Source organism: Jaculus jaculus, chromosome 7 (genome assembly GCF_020740685.1).
Source record: "Jaculus jaculus isolate mJacJac1 chromosome 7, mJacJac1.mat.Y.cur, whole genome shotgun sequence".
Lineage (NCBI taxonomy): Eukaryota > Metazoa > Chordata > Mammalia > Rodentia > Dipodidae > Jaculus > Jaculus jaculus.
In genome coordinates this window covers 110024292-110044769 of record NC_059108.1, presented here as the reverse complement: position 1 = coordinate 110044769, position 20478 = coordinate 110024292, and the positions used below count along the sequence as shown (strand labels likewise).

Here is a 20478-nt window from a genome sequence, read left to right as displayed (position 1 = left end):
TTACGTAGGTTCTAGGGTATTGAACCTGGGTCCTTAGGCTTCACAAGCAAGTAGTTGTTTTTTTTTAAATATTTTTATTTACTTATTTGACAGAGAAAGGGGGAGAGAGAGAGAGAGAATGGTCGTGCCAGGGCCTCCAGCCACTGTAAACGAATTCCAGACGTGTGCGCCCCCTTGTGCATCTGGCTAACGTGGGTCCTGGGGAATAGAACCTGAGTCCTTTGGCTTTGCAGGCAAACGCCTTAACCACTAAAGCATCCCTCCAGCCCGTCCTGTATTTTTTTAAGCCAAACTTGAAAACTTCCTTAGTGTATCAAATTCTCTTATTTTGTTCCCATACCTTTCTGCCAGAACACTTGGACACTCACTGTATCATTTGCATAACTTCAAGGCGTTGACTCGCAGCCTTGGCCTGATCCCACAGCTGCTGTTTGCCTAGGCAGACATCCCAGTCCCAGGGTTCGATTCCCAACCCCGCCCTCTCGCCCGCACCGGGCCGGACCACAATGCGCAGCCCTATCTCCAAAGACGCCCCCCGTCCCCGGCCTCCAGGCCCCGCCCCCGGGCCGCAGGCCCCGCCCCCAGCCCAGGATGCACCTGGTTAAAAACAAAATCCCACGTGACTGGCCCTGCGCTCAGGCCATCATGGCGTCTCCCAGTGGGAAGGGAGCCCGGGCGCCCGAGGCTCCTGGCTGCGGGCCGCGGCCGCTCGCCCGAGACCTGGTGGACTCGGTGGACGACGCGGAGGGGCTGTACGTGGCGGTGGAGCGGTGTCCCCTGTGCAACACCACCCGCCGCCGCCTGACCTGCGCCAAGTGCGTCCAGAGCGGCGATTTCGTCTACTTCGACGGCCGCGACCGGGAGAGGTACGGCGGCCGCCACGGCTCTATTGTCTCTCGCCCTCGGGCTCCGGAGGCTGAGCGACGCCGGGCTCGGAGCCGGGGCCCTCGCTGCGAGCGGAGCCCGGAGACCGACCCAGGGAGAGAGCGTGCTCTGCGCCGGCGCCGGGCTGCCAGTGGACGGGGTGGGGGTTGGGGGCCAGGTGAAGGAAGGTCGCTGTTCCCCCCTCCATCACCCCACCTGAGAGGAAGGAGTTTGACTCCGAGCTCTTCACGGGTACCCAGGGCGGAGGGTGGGGGAGATGAATAGTGACTTTCTAGAGACGTCTTCCTCTTCGCTGCTGTGGACTTGGATTCCTGGTTCTCCGTACTCCCGTTCGGGAGCGTTCTTGAACCCTCTTCTGTCTTTGAAAGCACACTCGTAGTTCTTCTAGAGAAAAGGCGGGTAGGGATTAGGAAGGGTTTGGTCCCCGCTTGTCTGTGTTAGAGACGGACCTTGTCAGATGTGCTTAATGGACTAGCTGGTTCTTTTCATTCCTTGCCTCCTAAGATGGTTTTGGATCCTTAGGGATTTAGTGTTTTGATTTTGTTTTAAAATTCAAACGGGGATTTGCAAGCTCTTGGCTAAGGGAGTTGAACTGTGAAAAAAATGCTTTGAGGGCTGGAGAGATGGCTTAATGGTTAAGCATTTGCCTGTGAAGCCTATGGACCCCGGTTCGAGGCTCGACTCCCCAGGACCCACGTTAGCCAGATGCACAAGGGGGCGCATACATCTGGAGTTCGTTTGCAGGGGCTGGAGGCCCTGGAGCGCCCATATTCTCCCTCCCTCCCTCCCTCTCCCCCCCCCCCTTTCAAATAAATAAATAAATACATTTTTAAAAAATGCCTTGACTTTAAAAGAAAAAAATCTAAACGGAGAACCAAAGCCCTTGGTTAATAGAGTTGGAAAACTAAGTGTAACTAGCTACAGGGTCTTTTCTCATTTTTTGTTTCAGCAATTTAGTTTTCATACATAGCTAATTTTTTTAAAAAATTGTTATTTTTATTTGAGAGTGACAGAAAGGAAGAGGCAGATAGAGAGAGAGAGGGAGAGAATGGGCGCGCCGGGGCCTCCAGGAAACGAACTCCAGTCGTATGCGCCCCCTTGTGCATCTGGCTAACGTGGGTCCTGGGGAATCGAGTCTCGAACCAGGGTTCTTCGGCTTCACAGGCAAGAGCTTAACCGCTAAGCCATCTCTCCAGCCCATAAGTAGCTAAATTTTTGAGGAGAAAAGTTAAGACACTTATTTTACACCAACCCTGTAAGTTACTATCCCACTTACCTCTTTGGAACCAGCATAGTAAGTGCCTTGTCCCAGGTCACACAGGGTGTAGGGATCAGTATTAAAACCTAAGCAGCCCCAAGCCATACACCTGTGTGTTTAACTACTAGACTATACAGTCTCTGGATTAGGGATGTTTTAAGCCTAATAGCCCTTTGATCATGGTTAGAGTTCCTTTCCAAGGTGATAGGGGTCACACAGTCTTTACAGTTCATTGTTGTATTTCATTGGGGCACTTGATTACTTTAGAAACTAATGCAAGCCAGGCATGGTGGTGTACACCTTTAATCCCGAATTCGAGGCCATCCTGAGGCTACATAGTTAATTCCAGGCCACCCTGGACCAGAGTGAGACCTTACCCCGGAAAACCAAAAAGAAACTAATGCCACAGTGGCAACTTTAAACACTAACCAGCTTTATTATGAAAAAACTGGAATAGGGTGGATAGGTCTACTTGATGGGTTGGAGAGGTGGCTTAGCAGTCAAAGATACTTGTTTGCCCATCAGCTAGCTAAGAGTTGATTCTCCAGTTCTCACATAAAGCCAGATGCAGAAAGTAGAGCATGCATCTGTAGTTTGTTTGCAGCGGCTAGAGGCCCTAGTGTGCCCATCCTTTCTCTGTCTTTGCAAATAAAAATACTATATATATGTATATATAGCTGAATTTGAGTATGCCATCTATTTCTTTTTTTTTTTTTTTTTTTTTTTTTTTTTTTCGAGGTAGGGTCTCACTCTGGCTCAGGCTGACCTGGAATTAACTCTGTAGTCTCAGGGTAGCCTCGAACTCTCGGAGATCCTCCTACCTCTGCCTCCCAAGTGCTGGGATTAAAGGTGTGAGCCACCACGCCCGGCTCATGCCATCTGTTTCTTAAAGAAGAGAGCCTGTAGGGTGTGGTGCACGCCTTTAATGGTACCACTCAGGAGGCTGAGGCTGTAACTATGAGGCTAGCCTGAGATTACATAGTAAATTCCAGGTCAGCCTAGGCTAGAATGAGACACTTCATTAAAAAAAAAAAAAAAGTTCTGGATCCCCTATACTCCCCCCCCCCCAAAAAAAAAGAGTGCTGAAAACTTCCAGTCTTATATCTGAGGTCCAGGACACAGTTCCTTGTACAACATCTGTATTTGAATATGTAATAATTATTATCACCATTTTAACATGGCAACTGAACTCCTACTTTTACTTTACTAAATTTATTCCTCACAACTCATCCCAACCCAGTAAATGGTAATGCCACCCTTCTTTAGGCCAAAAATAAATCTTCCAGTCCTCCTTAAGCTACCATGGTAGCTTAATTTCATCAACAAATCCTTATCTACTCTTCAAAGCCTGTCCTAAATTGAGTCCTTTCACCATTACTCAGTCTGACCCACCAGAGGATTGTTGTTTGTTGTACCCTTGCCTCCTGTTAGTATAAATGTCACCCTGCAGTCAGAGCCATGCCTCCTCTATTCTCTTCAAACCTGTGGGTTTTCTGTTTTACTCAAATAAAAGCCTTAGTCCTGAGCCAAAATTCTGCATGATCTATTCTTCTCTAACCTGGTCTCATTTTCTCCTTTACCTATTCCCTATGCCACCTTGCCTTGTCAGTCAAGGACATTCCTGCCTCCAGGCCATTGCAGTCAGACTCGACCACCTAGAACGCTTCTCTCCCAGAAATCTTCATGGCTGCCTTCTTTCAGGCATCAGCTTATACATTAGATTCTTTTGAATCCTTCAACTAATGACCTACTTAACCCACGTTATTGTTTCCCCTGGCACCACTGTCTCATAGCTCAGGGATTGTTGACTTGTTTAATGTCTCCCACTCAAAGATGTAAACAGTATGAGGGCAAGCCACAATCTCTGGTGCACTGTGTTATCTTCACAGAAAAGATCAAAGGAATTGAGTTAATCTGGCCCTCCTTTGAGATCTATTCCTGGACTGTTTCAGTATCCTTCATCTTGATCCACTACTTACTGAAGCCAGAAATCTGGGAGTTACCTTGGACTTTACTTAAATCATCATCCCAGTCTAATTCAGTCTGAAGTATCTCTTCCATCTGTGTACCTGTTGTCCTGACCACCACTAGGACTTTATCGTCAGGCCTTTCTCTATTCAGACACTCCTGACCCCTGCTTTTGGCCTGTGTTCTGGTAGCCTCAGCAGAAAAATAAATGGGATTCATTCTGTTACTCAAAACTTTTCAGTGACTATCTTACTGCATTAAAAATAAATTCTAATTTCCTTACCTTGGCAGGTAAAAGTCCATGTGATTTGGCTACTCTTATGTCTTACTTTGGCTGTAAAGTTGAGTTTAAAATGTGGGTTTTAGTGTCATAGTTACTTGAATTGAATCCAACTTCCACAACCACTTGAGTTTGGTATTTTTGAGGTAAGGTCTCACTCTAGCCCAGGCTGCCTTTGAATTCACTATGTAGTCTCAGGCTGGCCTCAGACTCACAGACTTCACCTCTGTCTCCTGAGTGCTAGAAGGTGTGTACCACCACACTTGGCAACCATGTGATTTTGATCAACTTCTCCCGTGCTTATTTCAATTTGAAAATGGTGGGGGATGAACTGGAGAAATGGCTTAGCAGTTAAGTCATTTAATTGTGAAGCCAAAGGATCCAGGTTTGATTCTCCAGTGCCCACATAAACCAGATGCACAAGGTGACGCATGCATCTGGAGATCGTTTGCAGTGGCTAGAGGCCCTCGTATGCCCATTCTCTCTTGATCTACCCCCCCTCAAATAAAATAAATAAAAATTTTAAAAAGAAAATGGTGGATGTATCTAAATTTTTAGAGGTTTCTGATAGTGATGATGTAAGCACATGTTTTTAAAGTGTTAGCATGATGTCTAGCATATCTTAAGCTCTCAAGAAATAGACTCCACAGTTGCGAGCTTCCTCTGAACTCCTGTCATTGGAATATGCTTTGAACATTTTCCCTCTTTACTAACACCTTATCTTTCCTCTCTGAACTTAAATGTCACTTCTTCAGTGAGGCCTTCCCTAATTTTCTTCTCACCATTACCTTTCTCACCATTGACCAAAATCACAACATTCAACCTGTATTTATTTACTTATAGCACCATGCATGATGTACAATGTTCATTTGAGCAAAATACCAGCATCCAGATGCCAGTCCCAGAAGGTGTGACTCGTGGTTTTGTTCTGTCACATCAGCACGCAGCAGGGAGAAGCACACAGACATGTAGTTGACGGAGTGGCCACAGACCTGGATTGCGGCTTAGTGGAGTGTTGCCTAGCATGGACAGGGTCCCTGGTTTCATCTTAGCATTGCAAACAACACAAAATTTTACATAGAAGTTTTTTGCTCACTCTGAGCATAAAAGTGAATTTTCAAATGAGGGAAGTGGATTTCTTTTCCAACCAAGCAGATATCCATAATATTTTTTTAAAGGTAGAGTCTCACTCTAGCCCACACTATCCTGGAACTTGCTCTGTAGTCCCAGATTGGCCTCGAAGTCAGTGATTCTCCTACCTCAGCTTCCCAAATGGTGGGATTAAAGGCCACCACACCTGGCAGCATTCACAATTTGGAATTATAAAAATTTCAAGGAAAACAGGACTGTCACAGAAGTATGCTAACCTTACATCACTGTCATCTGTTCCTTTTCTGAGCTGTAGGTGTCTTTTAAGAATTGAGTAATTTGTTGGTTTGTCTTTGTTTAATGGAATGTTGCCCAGTGTCCAGCAGGGGGAAAGGATCTCTTCAACCTCAGGACTGCTATCAGGTTCTCACTGGGTGCCAGTATGCACAAAGTAGTATGGCACGTAACAGAGGAGAAAGGCAGTTTGCTGCTCTCAAGCATTTACTCCAACTGCTGATCGGGTTGGAATTGCATGGACAAAGGTTGCTTGTGCTCCTGTCTTCATTATTTGTGGAAAATTCTGTGTTCTGTGTCTACTTTTGTACTCCTTTTCCTTATAACTTCATGGAAAGCTTCACTATCAAAATCTACTTGGAAATAAAATATGAAGCCTTACAGAATAATTCAAAATCTTTGTTTAGCCTCTGATTTCCAGTAAATTAGCTAACTTAGCTTGGATCACAAATGTGATAATGCATATCAAAGTTTTTCTGAATGTATTTTTTTCTGTTTTAATTCATAAATTAGATGTACATATGGAGTTTATTGGCTTGATGGTTCAAGGAATATTAGATATTAAAGCAATATATCTCATAAAAATTAGGTTCTTTAGCCATGCGTGGTGGTGCATGCCTTTAATCCCAGCACTTAGGAGGTAAAGGTAGGAGGATCACTGTGAGTTCAAGGCCACCCTGAGACTACATAGTGAATTCCAGGTCAGCCTGGGTTGGGCTAGAGCAAAACCCTACCATGAAAAACAAAAAAGATTAGGTCCTTTGACTCCTAAGAAGGGAACATAATATCTGTTTAACTTAGTTTTATTTTGTTTGGTTTTGGGATAGGGTGCCATGCTATAACCTTGACTGGCTTGGAACTCACTGTATAGTCCAGACTTGCCCGAAATATATAGTGATCCTCTTGCCTTAGCCTCCCAGGTTTTGGGGTTATGAAGCATGTGTCTTTAGATACTTTTGTGGACAGTGTGAGTTTGGCTGATAGATTGAAAAATATCAAAACTTACTCCTTTTTTTTCATTGTTCAGTGAGGTAGATAGGTATGCTTTCATATCATCCTTTCATCCATCTTGCTTCTAGTCCTCAAGCTGTATCTCCTTCCTGTCTGGTTTTTCATCTGCCTTTTGTGTTTCTTTAAGGAGTGAAGATGAGAGATGACATTAATCACTTCCCCAACACAGTTTTCCTTAGATCTTGTACTAGTGGACGTTGATGTTCTTATCAAAGGAGCATACTTTCTGGATTATATATTTATCTAACTCCAAAAATAGCATCATTGTGCAATAGATGACTGATACACTGAGTAATCTTTCCCGCAAAACTGGAAAGAAACTGTTTACCATTTCATGATATGTGGAGGAAGAGGACTGGAGATGTGATCTGAAGAAATTCGGGAAGTCTGCCTGATGGTTTTAGGAGCCAGTGGAATAGAAGAAAAAAAAAGACATTTTTTACTATAACATGTGGCTTTTATAAAGTAACATTTCTGGGAATGATGCATTACCTTCGCTGATGGCCCTCACTATAGTTCAGGCTGACCTTGAACTCATGGCAGTCCTCCTGCCTCTTCCTCCCGAGTGCTGAGATTAAAGACGAGCAACACGACTCCTGGCTCAATTGCTAATGCTTTTGTTGTATAAACATAAATGCATTGGGTATGTAGAGACTTGGTTACCAGAAAATTAAACAGGCCACTTGGTCGAAGTGGAAAAACCTGTTGTGAGAATTCGCTTCTGTGTGCTTTATCCTGCAGAACAGAGGCACTGCGGGTAAGTGCACCCTCCGCTGTAGGAAATTGATCAACCTTATTACTTCTTGCCTTATCACATCCTTTAGAAACCATCTTAGCTCCCATCCTATGCAGCTTTTTATTAATTAGTACTCCCAGAAGATATGGATTTGCTAAATGCTACTTTTGTTTTCCACTGGTGTCATTATCCTTTCAGAGTTTATAAGAGGCTTTCACATTTACTATTTCAGTTCCCTACCACAGGTATGAACCTGTTTTAAAGATGAGGAAACAGGCTCAGTGCTGGGGATGACTTTACTCCTGGGCTATGCTCATTCTTAAACTTACTTCTACATTTGCACATTTTTTATATCGTGTGCACGTGTGGAAAAGAATATCAGGAAAGAGGCTCATCCTGCTTTGTTAAATCGAGATGCATCTCAGAGGGTCACCAGTACTCTAATGAATGGGACAAGCCTGGACAGCCAGTGCCTCAGGCGTATCTACCCTACTGCTGAGAGAGGGTTCCCAGGATGGGGCTTGCTTTCACCTCTCCAGACAGCTCCATCTGCTACTTGGCCAGATTCTGAAGGTCCCCAGGCCCAGCATTCAGATTTTATCCAACCCCCAAGATACCTACACTGTATGTTTTAAAAATCTGTCCTGAGCCAAAAGAGTTTCATAATCTAAAATCTCTTCCAAACACCAAAACTTTTCAGATAATTATGAGCACAATCCGGGGATGTTCTGTGTGCTGTTGCTAGGGCAGGCACTGGATTGATGTGATGAACTGGGCGCCGCCAGCTGAGCGCTACGGGAGTGTAGCAGGCAGAGCAGTGAGGGCACATCTTGAAGAGCCAGGTCTGCTTTTAGAGACTGTCAGAATGGAGTGTGATGCTTTGGAGGTCAAGATCATTGGGAAAGATACTACTGGGAGATTAGAGGTGTAAGTGTATTTTATTTTTATTTATTTATTTATTTGAGAGAGAAAGAGAATAGGCCCGCCAGGGCTTCCAGCCACTGCAAACAAAGTCCAGATATGTGCGCCACCTTGTGCATCTGGCTAATGTGGGTTCTGGGGAATCAAACCTGGGTCTTTGGCTTTGCAGGCAAACGCCTTAACCACTAAGCCCAAGTAAGTGTATTTTAAACAAGACTGATGTATTCCACTCAGAGCCAGGTAAGAGGCTCCAGTCTGATTTTTCAGTGCAGTTGTGCTTTAAAACTGAAAACTTCATTCTGTAGTAATCACTCCTCTTGCAACATGCTTGTGAGCGCCCCTGGGGCCAACCTACCTGAAGTAAATAAACAGTGGAATCCTGGTTCTGGGAAGTCTGTTCTGTGGGTCCTCCTTGGGAGATAGTCACTCCATGACAACTTACAGCCTACCAAATTTAAAGACATTTCTATTTTGGAGGTTTTTTTGTTTTGTTTTGTTTTGGAGACAGAATCTCATGTAGTTCCAGACCTACAACTTTCTGTGTAGCTTAGGATGACTTTGAACTTCTGATCCTCCTTTCTCTACCTCCCAAGTGCTAGGTTACAGGGGTATACCACCACACCCAGTTTTACGTGGGGCTGGGTATCTGAACTCGACTTCACCTATGCTAAGCAAACACTGTACATAATGAGTCACACTACTAGCCTCTATATTTTGAATTTTTATACCATAAAATCATAAATATAAAATGCTTCTCTCTTAGAAAACTGAATGTAAATGTTGCATTTAAACATTTTAAAATGTTTAGATGCTTATCTTAGACATAGAATTATGAAAGTTTCTCATCTTCTGTGAGATGAGCTTTTTTTTTTTTCTATGCCAAGATGAGACTACACAATATAAACTATTTTCAGGCTTTAAATATTATTTGTATTTAACATACATGAGCATCTTTTGTTTTTGTTTTTTGAAATTGGGTCTCACTCTAGCCAGGCTGACCTGGAATTCACTATGTAGTCTCAGGGAATGGCTTCAAACTCACAGTGATCCTCCTACCTCTGCCTTCTGAGTGCTGAGATTTAAGGCATGCACCACCATGCCTGGCATGAATATCCTTCATGTCAATAAACAGAATATTATTCCTGGAGCTGGGTGTGGTGGCACACGCCTTTAATCCCAGCACTTGGGAGGCAGAGGTAGGAGGATCGCCATGAGTTCGAGGCCATCCTGACACTACTACATAGTGAATTCCAAGTTAGCCTGGACCAGAGTGAGACCCTACCTTAAAAAAAAAAAAAAAAAAAACCACAATATTACTCCTTTATAACTATAAACTTGATCTTTTCAAAATCCAGAGTTAGTGTCATTCAGAGTTACCCTGTTAAAAATACAGAAATCTCCCTTTTATTTTTCTGTGTACTATCTTAGAACAAGACTAAATCTTCCCATTATAATTTAAAGGATGTCTTAATTTAGAGTGAGTTGAGTGAAATAACTTTTTTGTTTGTTTGTTTGTTTTGTTTGTTTTTCGAGGTAGGGTCTCACTCTAGCCCAGGCTAACCTGGAATTCACTATGTTAATCTCAGGCTGACCACAAACTCACAGCGATCCTCCTACTTCTGAAGGGATTAAAGGCGTGTGCAACCACGCCTGGCTCTTTTTTCTTTTCCTTTTTCTTTTGTTTGTAAGACAGGGCCTCACTTTAGCCCTGGATGGCCTCCAACTCATCATGAACCTCCTGCCTCAACCTTCTGAGTGTGCTGGGATTAAAGGTATGCACCACCGCACCCAGATTTAGTGATGCTTTCAATTCCTTCTCAGTCACTCTGGCCAAGGAGTATGGAGGCATTGCTCTTGGGAGCGAGGACACAGATCAGTGCCTTGTTTTCTGTTCATGTTCTGGGCTTTCACATATCCTACTTAATCTGGCAGAAAAGTGAAAGTACCTTCCTGATACAGACTGTATTAGGCACTTTTCCTTGTTGCTGCAACAGAATGCCCAACAAGAAGCGCTTTAAGAGAAAATGGGCTTGTTTTGATGTATAGTTCAAGGAAAATCAGTCCATCATGGTGGGAAAGCCAAGTGGCAAAAGCTAGAAGCAGCTGGTCACATGCAGTCCACAGTCAGCAAGCAGAGAGCAGTGAATGCTGCTGCTCAGACTGCTTCCACCTTTTCATTTAGTGCCAGACCAGACCCATGGAATGAAGCTGCCACATCAGGGGGTCTTCTTACCTCAAGGAACCGAATTAGAAACTCCCTCACAGATATGCCCAGAGATCTGTTTCCATACAAGTTCTAAATCCCATGCAGTTGACAAGATTAAGGACCATGTTTTGTTGGGTGCTGTGCCCTTGTATGAATTCTTCTGGGGGAGAGGCATGTCCTGGCATGCATGTGGAGACTAGAGGACCACCTTGGATGTCAGTCTTCACATTCTACCTTGCATGAGGTAGAGTCCCTTTTTCTAAAAATTCTTTTTGTTTTCTTCAAATTTTTATTTATTTATTTGAGAGAGTGAGAAAGAGGCAGAGAGAGAATGGGCACAGCAAGGACCTCCAGCCACTGCAAACAAACTCCAGATGCACGTGCCCCCTTGTGCATCTAGCTTACATGGGTCCTGGGGAATCATACTGAGGTCCTTTAGCTTTGCAGGCAAACACCTTAACTGCTAAGCCATCTCTTCAGCCCTAAAAGCTTTTTTTTTTTTTTTAGTGTGTGTGTGTGTGTGTGTAGGTTGGAGGACATCAGGGTGTTTGTCTTCTTTTGAGACAGGGCTTCTCTTGTTTGGCTGCTGATAGTGAGCAGGTTTGCCCACATGTGCACCACTTTGTTTCCAGCATGACTTGGGTGCTGAGGAGAATCAACCTTGAGTTGTCAGTCTTGCAGGCAAGCACGGTTAACCACTGAGCCTGCAGCAGGGTCTCTTGGTTACTGTCACATTCACCGGGATAAGTGGCCTACAAGCTTCTAAGAGATGCTCTTGTCTCTGCCTCCCGTTTTACTGTAAGCATGCTGGGATACAGATGCCTGCTATAGCGTCTGGTTTTTACGTGGGTCCCAGGATCTGAACTGAAGGTATCCACGCTTCTGTGATAATCCCCATCCACTGAGCCATTTCTCCAGTTCCTGCCTTAAGATTTTGAGAGAGAAGGGGTCAGGAGTTTAGCTCTGTGGTATACTATATGATAGACATTTGTGAAGCTTTGGGTTCAATCATAATTTAGAATTAAAGGGAGAACATTTTGATCGCTAGTAATTGTTCCCATGTTAGTATCCCATTTCAGAGAATATTTAGTATTTATTTATTTGAAAGCAGAGAGAGAAAAGAAACAGAATGGGCATGCCAGGGCCTCCAGCCACTGCAAACAGACTCCAGGTTCATGTGCCACTTTGTGTATCTGGCTCCACGTGGATACTGGAGAATTGAACTCCAGTCCTTGGACTCTGAAGGCAAGTGCCTTAACTGCTAAGCCATCTCTCCAGCCCTCAGAAAATACTTAGATCTTTAGCCATTTCTAAATATGTAATTAACCATGTTGCACCTTATCCCTGTTTTCAGCTGAGCTTTGGCAATACAAAAAGAGAACTAGCAATCCAGTCGTGGTGGCGCACGCCTTTAATCCTAGCACTTGGGAGGCAGAGGTAGGAGGATGACCATGAGTTCAAGGCCATCCTCAGAATACACAGTGAATTCCAGGTCAGCCTGAGCTAGAGTGAGACCCTACCTTAACTCCCCCCACCCCCCAAAAAGAAAGAGAGAAAGAGCTAGCTAGCTCTCCTCACTTTTCCAGGCTCATCTTTGAGCTTACACACTTAGCTCAGATGCCTCACTGTCTTGTTTTTGGAGCCAAAAATTGTCATGAATGCTTTTACTAACTATACTTAATGTTGAAATTAGGGCTGGGGCAAGTTCCTTACCCCTAATCTGGAAACTGCTAATGCTCATTGTCTCACCCCTTTCTCCAAGTTTAAGGGACCTAGAGAGTATAATCTGTCTCAAAAATGCTAAGAATTTGATTTCTCTATTTATTTAATTTAGTTAGGTTTTTTTTTAAGGTAGGGTCTCACGTAATCCCGGCTGGTCTTGAACTCCTGGTCCTCGTGCCTCCACCTCCCAAGTGTTAGAATTAACTACCATACCTGGCAAACCAAAGAACTGTAGACAGGAAGAACTGTATATATTTCTATAGTGGGTATGAATCTTAAAGGGAACATGAGTAAGTTTAATGGATTGAGCATAGTCTTTTTTTCTTTTCTGACGTTTCAAGTAAATGATTATTGTAAAACCTAAAGGAAAGATCGCACACTATTTCTACTTTTTGATAATAACTGTTCCTCAGGAGGGTTGATAGAAGCAGCCTTACGGTATCAGCTAGCACAGTGCTATGCTGTGCACCTGTCTCAGAGTGAGGTACATCATTCTGTTTCAGCACAGAAAGAGATACGAGATGCTTTATGAGACAAACTAACCTGCAGAACATAAAATAGGAATCCACCTCCCACACATGCTATTTTAAGGTAGATGTTATCATTAGGCTCCTTGAGTGTGGTGACTGTCTTCCACGTCTTTCCTGGAAACCACATCCAGAAAGTACCAGTGTTGTCATCAATATTTCCATGAGTATTGGGACAGAAGATGCCAAGACTGGATGAGTGTGCCCAGAGAGCAAGTGACATTCCTTGATGTCACCTGTTGTTAAGCCTGGTGGCACCACCTATTTTTAATTTCTTTCAGGAAGGAAGGATGTCATGACTCCCAGAGTATTTGTTGAGTTTATTTTTGTTTTCTTTGGTTTATTGTTGTGGTTACCATCTGTATGTTTAAGAAATTTGTTTGTTTTATTTTATTTTAATTTACTTATGAGGGAGAGAAAGAGAATGAGCACGTCAGGGCCTCTAGCCACTGCAAATGAACTCTAGATGGATGTGCCACTTTGTGCATCTGGCTTATGTGGGTCCTGGGGAATCAAACCTGGGCAGGATCTTGCTTATAGCACAGGCTGGATTGGAACTCATTATCCTTCTGCCTCAGACTCCAGAGTGCTGGGATTACAGGTGTGTACTACCACACAACTGGCTTTCTTTCTCATTTCTGACTCAGGGCAGTGAAAGCATGTAACAAATGGTGTGTCTGAGAGAGAATACACGATGGCAGAAGAATGTAGCTGTATTTCTTAGTAATTGAAGAATGCTTGTGTTCTGTTCTTCAGGCACATGGTGATTGCCTGATCCGTGCATACGTCTGTGAGCTTGTTTACGTTCAGTTACCTTTTACACTGGTTTCTAATTCTGCTTCATGCTGGTGACCCTGTTACCAGACACTCCAGTGCTGTTCATAGAACACTGTGCGATGATGGGGACTTTCAGAGTCTGTGCTATCCCAGTAGGCCAAGTAAGCGCATCTCAGTCATTTAATCTATCACAGCATAAGTTTATAATTTTGACACATATGCTATTGCTTGGTTTGTACTTTTAATTTGTAGTATACATTTTTAGTGAAGTATTTTAGAAACTTACTTGTTTAGATTATTTTACCACCCTGATAGTTCTGTTACATTGTTGACTTGCCAGGCGTGGTGGTGCACGCCTTTAATCCCAGCACTAGGGAGGCAGAGATAGGAGGATTGCTGTGAATTCAAGGCCCCTCTGAGACTACATAGTGAATTCCAGGTCAGCCTGGGCTAAAGTGAAACTCTACCTCGGGGGAAAAAAATTGTTTTGACTTAGGCTAGTATTTAAGGAAACACCAAAAGCCTGTTTTTGGACTCCATACCATGTTACTACATTGTGCAACATTACCATTCCCTCCTTTAAAATAGTGAGCCAGTGTTGCTTAGTTCCTAATCAGCTGCATGATGTTAGCCATACTTTCACCCTCAAATCCTAATTTCACAATAAGCCACGTTTTAGGTGCAGTAGGCAATCATACCAAGCAGCACAGATCCAGAGGATGTGAATGACATTGTCAGCTACTGTCACCGAGCTTACCCATACACTCATGCGCCCAATAGCAGTAGAATACATGTTCTTTCAGGTGCATGTAGGACTTTCGTGGGGATGGGAATGCAAGGCCATGACAGTCTCAAACACTGAAATACATTCACAGAATATATTTTGTGCATGTAGCAGAATTAAATTAGAAAACACTAACAGTAAATTACCTAGAAAATCCCACATGTGTGGAAATGCAATGGCACACTTCTAAATAGTTTACAGAATAAGAAAGGAATCTTGTGAAAAATTAGAAGTTTCAAACTAATGATGAAAACATCCCATATCAGCTGAACTTTATTTGTTTATATTAAAATGAGCCTTCCCAATTATATACTTAGAACTGGAAATCATCAGAGTAAATGAAATTAGCAAGGCGTGGAAAAGACAAGTATCCCCACCATCCTATACTCATATGTACAATGTAAAAATGTTGATCTTGAACCAGGCATGATGGCGCATGCCTTGAATCTCAGTACTTAGGAGGTAGAGGTAGGAGGATCACCATGAGTGCAAGACCACCCTGAGACTACATAGTGAATTCCAGGTCAGCCTGAGATAGAGCAAGACCCTACCTCAAAAAAGGAAAAAGTTGATCTTACAGAAGTTGAGAGTGTTCTGGTGGTTACCGAGGCTGGGGAGGGTGAGAGGAAGAGGCGGGGAAAGACTGATCAGCATAGTTAGACAGGAGCAAGAAGTTCTGCTGTGCTAGTTGTGGAATGATTGTAGATAACACATTATGTCACGTGTGTTTTAAAACTCTAGAAAGACTTGGAATATTTTCAACATAAATAAATGATGTTTGAGGAGATAGGTATGTTTAATGGATGTAAACATTACACAATCCATTAATGTATCCAAACACCATGTGGTAATTTTTAGTTTCTTTTTTGTGTCCGTTAAATTAATTTTAAATTTAAAAGGGAGGCAGGTAAACTTGTTAAATTACAACCCCCAAAAGAGAAAAGAAGCAAATTAAACCCTAGAATACCTAGAAAAAAAATGGAATAGAATACTAATAAGCTTAAAAAAATAGCAGTAATGAATGCTTCTTCCTTTTGGTCATGTTTTTAGGTAACTTGTAAGTCTGCAATGACAAACAAAATTAGTGAAAAAATACTACTTTAAAAGTTACCAGGACTCAGTCTGTGGAAGAGAGCAGCTTAAATTAAGCCTCAAGCCCCTTGTTTTTAAATTCACACTAGTGTTCTTATGTGTGTACAGGGAAGAACATACAAACATATTTCACAAGCCAGGAAATAAATTTAAAGTTGAAGTTTTAAAGTTTTTTTTTTTTTTTTAATTTGAGAGAGACAAAGAGAAAGAGGCAGACAGAGAGAGAGAGAGTATAGGCCCACCATGGTGTCCTAGCACTGAAAATGAACCCCAGCTGCATGTATCACTTGCTATATCTGCCTTTATGTGGGTACCAGGGAATTGAACTTGGGCCATCAGGTTTTGCAAGTAAATGCCTTTAACTGCTGAGCCATCTCTCCAGCCCAAAGTCGAAGTTTTGAATTTAGTGAGCATCTGTGTGGACCGCATTTCCACAGGAGTCCACAGAAATGATCAACTCACAGGAATTAGTATAGTCTTGTTGAATTTTAAAAAACAGGAACATTTAAATCAGATTTCTTTTTCTTACAGATTTATTGACAAGAAAGAAAGGTTAAGCCGACTTAAGAACAAGCAAGAAGAATTTCAGAAAGAGTAAGTTTAAAATGTTTCATTTTATTTTTTTTATTGCAGAGGTCATCTGTCATCACTGGGTGTAACCTGTTGGCTGTGGTTTGCAGCTACGTGGGTTGTTGCTAACTCTTACATCATAGGCACTTAGTATTTGGACACACGAGTCAAATCCCTGGTGCTGCTTGCCAGTGTATGTGACAAGTGGGCCCACAGCAGTTGGTTTGATGAGACACGTTAGTGTTGATTCTGGTGGCTCCCATAAGACCTCACTGCTTCATATTACCTTTCTCTTTGGTATCTGTTGGGAGCAGTGTGCCCTCCAACTATCTCTTACAAGAATTCAGTAATGGAGATAATAGTTAAAAGTACAGATTCTTAGCTGGGCGTGGTGGCGCATGCCTTTAATCCCAGCACTCGGGAGGCAGAGGTAGGAGGATCGCCGTGAGTTCGAGGCCACCCTGAGACTCCATAGTGAATTCCAGGTCAGCCTGGGCTAGAGTGAAACCCTACCTTGAAAAACCAAAAAAAAAAAAAAAAAAAAGTACAGATTCTTGCCTGGTATGGTGGTCCACACCTTTAATCCCAGCACTCGGGAGGTAGAGGTAGGAGGATTGCCGTGAGTTTGAGACCACCCTGAGACTCCATAGTGAATTCCAGGTCAGCCTGGGCTAACGTGAAACCCTACCTCAAAAAAACAAACAACAACAACAAAAAAAAAGTACAGATTCTTGGACTCCTCAGATATTCCAAATGTACCAGGTCAGGGTGAAACTTAAGAATCTGAGTTGTTAACAGCAACCTTAGCAATTTGAGAATTTTCCAGTAGAACCTTCTGCCCCAGGTTGACCCAATCATTCATGTGCAAATGAACAGCAGGCATTAGCCTCTCACCTCTGTGCTGTTCTCCTTGCAAGTCTTGCCTTCCTCTCTGGTCTCATCAAGGCTCCTCTGCCAGGCCTTCCCAAACCAAGCCAGTAAAAGGCATCATTCCACCTGTGAAGACAGTTGATAACAGCTGGTGATTCTTGTAGTGGGATCCAAGCTTTGCAAGAAGTTTGCTGTGATCTGTGAAAACATTCACGAATGGATGAAAATCTCAAAGATAAACTTACATTATCAAAATAATGCCTAAATGTATTTGACTCAGTCATTTTTCTAGCTTACTTATAGAAGCTTTTTCTCATAGCCAACTTTATTCCATAAGACAGATTTCCATGGTCACCTCAAACTCACAGCAATCCTCCTAGTTCAGCCTCTGAGTGCAGGAATTAAAGGTGTTAGCTACCATTCCCAGCTCTAAACACCTACTTTTAAAAAGTTGGGCTGGAGAGATGGGTTAGCTGCTAAGGTGTTTGCCTGCAAAGCCAAAGGATCCTGGTTGGATTCTCCAGGACCCATATAAGCCAGATGCACAAGGGGGCACATGCATCTAGAATCCATTTACAGTGGCTGGAGGCCTTGGTGTGCCCATTCTCTCTCTCCCTCCCTCCCTCCCTCCTTCTTTTTCTTTCTCAAATATATATATATATATATATATATAATATTTTTTTATATTATATTAATTATATATTATATAATATATATAATATATTATATTAATTTGTGTGTGTGTATATATATATATATATATATATATATATATATATATATATACATACATACACACACACACACACACATATGTAAATTTTTTAAGTTGATTTTAGGACCGGAAAGATGGCTTAGTAGTTACGGTGCTTGCCTGCGAAGCCTAAGGACCTAGGCTAGAATACTCAGTACCCGTGTAAGCCAGATGTACAAGGTGACATATGTGTCTGAAGTTTGCAGAGGCTGGAGGCCTTGGAGCACCCATTCTCTCCTTTTCTCTCTCTCTTTTTTTTTTTCGTTTTGGTTTTTTGAGGTAGGGTCTTCCTCTGGCCCAGGCTGACCTGGAACTCATAGTCTCAGGGTGGCCTTGAACTCATGGCAATCCTCCTACCTCTGCCTTCTGATTGCTGGTATTAAATGTGTGTGCCACCATGCCCAGCTTTCTTCCTTCTTCTTCCCTCCCTCCCTCTCTCCCTCCCTCCCTCCCTCCTTCCCTTCCTTCCTCCCTTCTTCCTCTCTCTCTGTCTCTCTCTCTTTTTCTTTTTCTTTCTTTCTTTCTCTTTCTCTGACTACCTGCCTCTCTCTCTAATAAAAAAATTAAATCCTAGCATTCAGGAGGCTGAGGTGGGAGGATCACTTAAGTTTAATACCAGTCTGGGCACATAGTAAGAGCCAGTCTCAAAAGCAAAAGGAGGGCTGGAAAGGTGACTTAGTAAGCAAAGTGCTTGCTGTGTAAGCATGAAGATGTGGGTTCAGTTTCCCAGAACCCACATAAAGCCAGTCACAGTGGCTTGTCTCTCTATCCAAGCTATCCTGGCACAAACAGTGGCAAATAAGAGACTTTGCCTCAAAACAAGGTGGAAGGCAAGATTAACTTTTTTTTTCTTTACATCTTTTTAAAATTATTTATTTATTTATTTGAGAGAGAGAAAAAGAAAGAAACAGGGAGAGAGTGAGAATAAGTGGGCCAGGGCTTCTAGCCACTGCAATTCCAGATACATGGCACCACCTTGTACATCTGGTTTACATTGGTCCTGGGGAATCGAACCTGTGTCCTTTGGCTTCGCAGGCAATTGCCTTAACCAATAAGCCACCTCTTCAGCCTGACTTACATCTTTGTTTATTTGTGTTTGTTTTCGAGGTAGGGTCTCACTCTAGCCCAGGCTGACCTGGAATTCACTATGTGGTCTCAGGCTGGCCTTAAACTCATGATGATCCTCCTACCTCAGCCTCCAAAGTGCTGAGATTAAAAGTGTGTGTGCCAAAATGCCCTGCTGATTTACATCTTTTGAGCTTTACAAAATTTTATTCTTAGCCGGGCGTGGTGCTGCACTCGAGAGGCAGAGGTAGGAGGATTTCCATGAGTTTGAGGCTACCCTGAGACCCATAGTGAATTCCAGGTCAGCCTTGGCTAGAGTGAGACTCTACCTCGAAAAACCAAAAAAAAAAAAAATTCTTTTTAATAATTTGTCTCTTTTCTATCTAGAGTATTAAAAGCCATGGAAGGAAAACGGCTAACAGATCAGTTGGTAAGTCCAAAGAAGACTTGTTAATAATACTCTTTTAAAATTTTTTACTATTATTTTAATAATACTCTTTATACTTGGAGCTGCATGTTTTTAAATTGGTACAGCCTAGAAAAATCATTTTGACTGGGCAGTAGGAGGATCACTGTGAGTTTGAGACCAGCCTGGGACTAGAGTAAGTTCTCAGTCAGCCTAGACTAAAGTGAGACCCTACCTTGAAAAGACAAAAAAAAAAAAAAAAAAAAAAAACATCTGCTGGGCGTGGTGATTCACACCTTTATTCCCACCACTCAGGAGGCAGATGTAAGAGGATTGCCATGAGGTTAAGGCCAGCCTGAGACTACATAGTGAATTCCAGGTCAACCTGAGCTAGAGTGAGACACTACCTTGAAAAACAACAACAACAAAAAAAAAACAAAAATTTCATTTTGTATTTAAAAATTTTAAATCACATTTGACATTCTTATATTTAAATATATTTGTAGTGTGGCCTTTTAAAGTATTCCATCCAGCTATATGAAATAGAGCATAGGCAGTTAAACTATAGAGCCCTCCATAAAGGATATGTCTGGGATCGATATAGGACTATAAAGTCAGTGGACCATCCTTTTTAGAAAAATGACTCATAATAAATGTATACTTCCAGGTAGATTTATGATTAAATGTTAAATGTAAACTCACATAAATAACAAAAGAAAATACAGGAAAAGACAAAATAGTACATGTCTATAATCCCAGCACATGGGAGGTTCAGACAGGAGGATCAGGAGTTCAAGGCCAGCCTGTGGTGTATAAAATCCTGTCTTCAATGGCCCGGAGAGATGGCTTAGTAGTTAAGGCATCTGCCAGTAAAGTCAAAGGACCCGGGTTCATTTCCCCAGTACCCATGTAAAGCCAGATGCACAAGGTAGTGCATGCATCTGGAGTTCATATGCAGTGGCTAGAGGCCTTGGCATGCCCAATATTCTCTCCCTCCCTGCCCCCCCAATTGAAAAATAAATAAATTTTTAAAATCTTGTCTCAAAACAATACAAAAACAAACTATAGTAGTGTGTGTGTAATTTGAGGGCGGGTGGAATCTTTGTAATTCATAGTGGAAAGCGTTTTGGCAGAGTATGTAAAAGTTTCAAAGTTCAGGATATTAAATATGCTAAACAAAATTAACAGGTAAACTGAGAAAAAGATGAATGCAAATATAAAATAAGAGGGTTTGCTAGCACAGGAGTATCACATCATTTAGTT

At 42.5% G+C, this 20478-nt stretch overlaps 1 protein-coding gene across 1 annotated transcript in view; it reads left to right on the top strand.

The window, feature by feature from the left end:
* Positions 1-645: 645 nt before the first annotated feature.
* Positions 646-20478, top strand: part of Atg14 (autophagy related 14) — a 48992-nt gene continuing 29159 nt past the window's right edge. Inside the window, exons 1-3 of the mRNA XM_004649210.2 lie at positions 646-866; positions 16082-16144; positions 19197-19239. Coding sequence (XP_004649267.1) covers positions 646-866; positions 16082-16144; positions 19197-19239 — 327 coding nt within the window. The remainder of the gene's footprint in view (positions 867-16081; positions 16145-19196; positions 19240-20478) is intronic.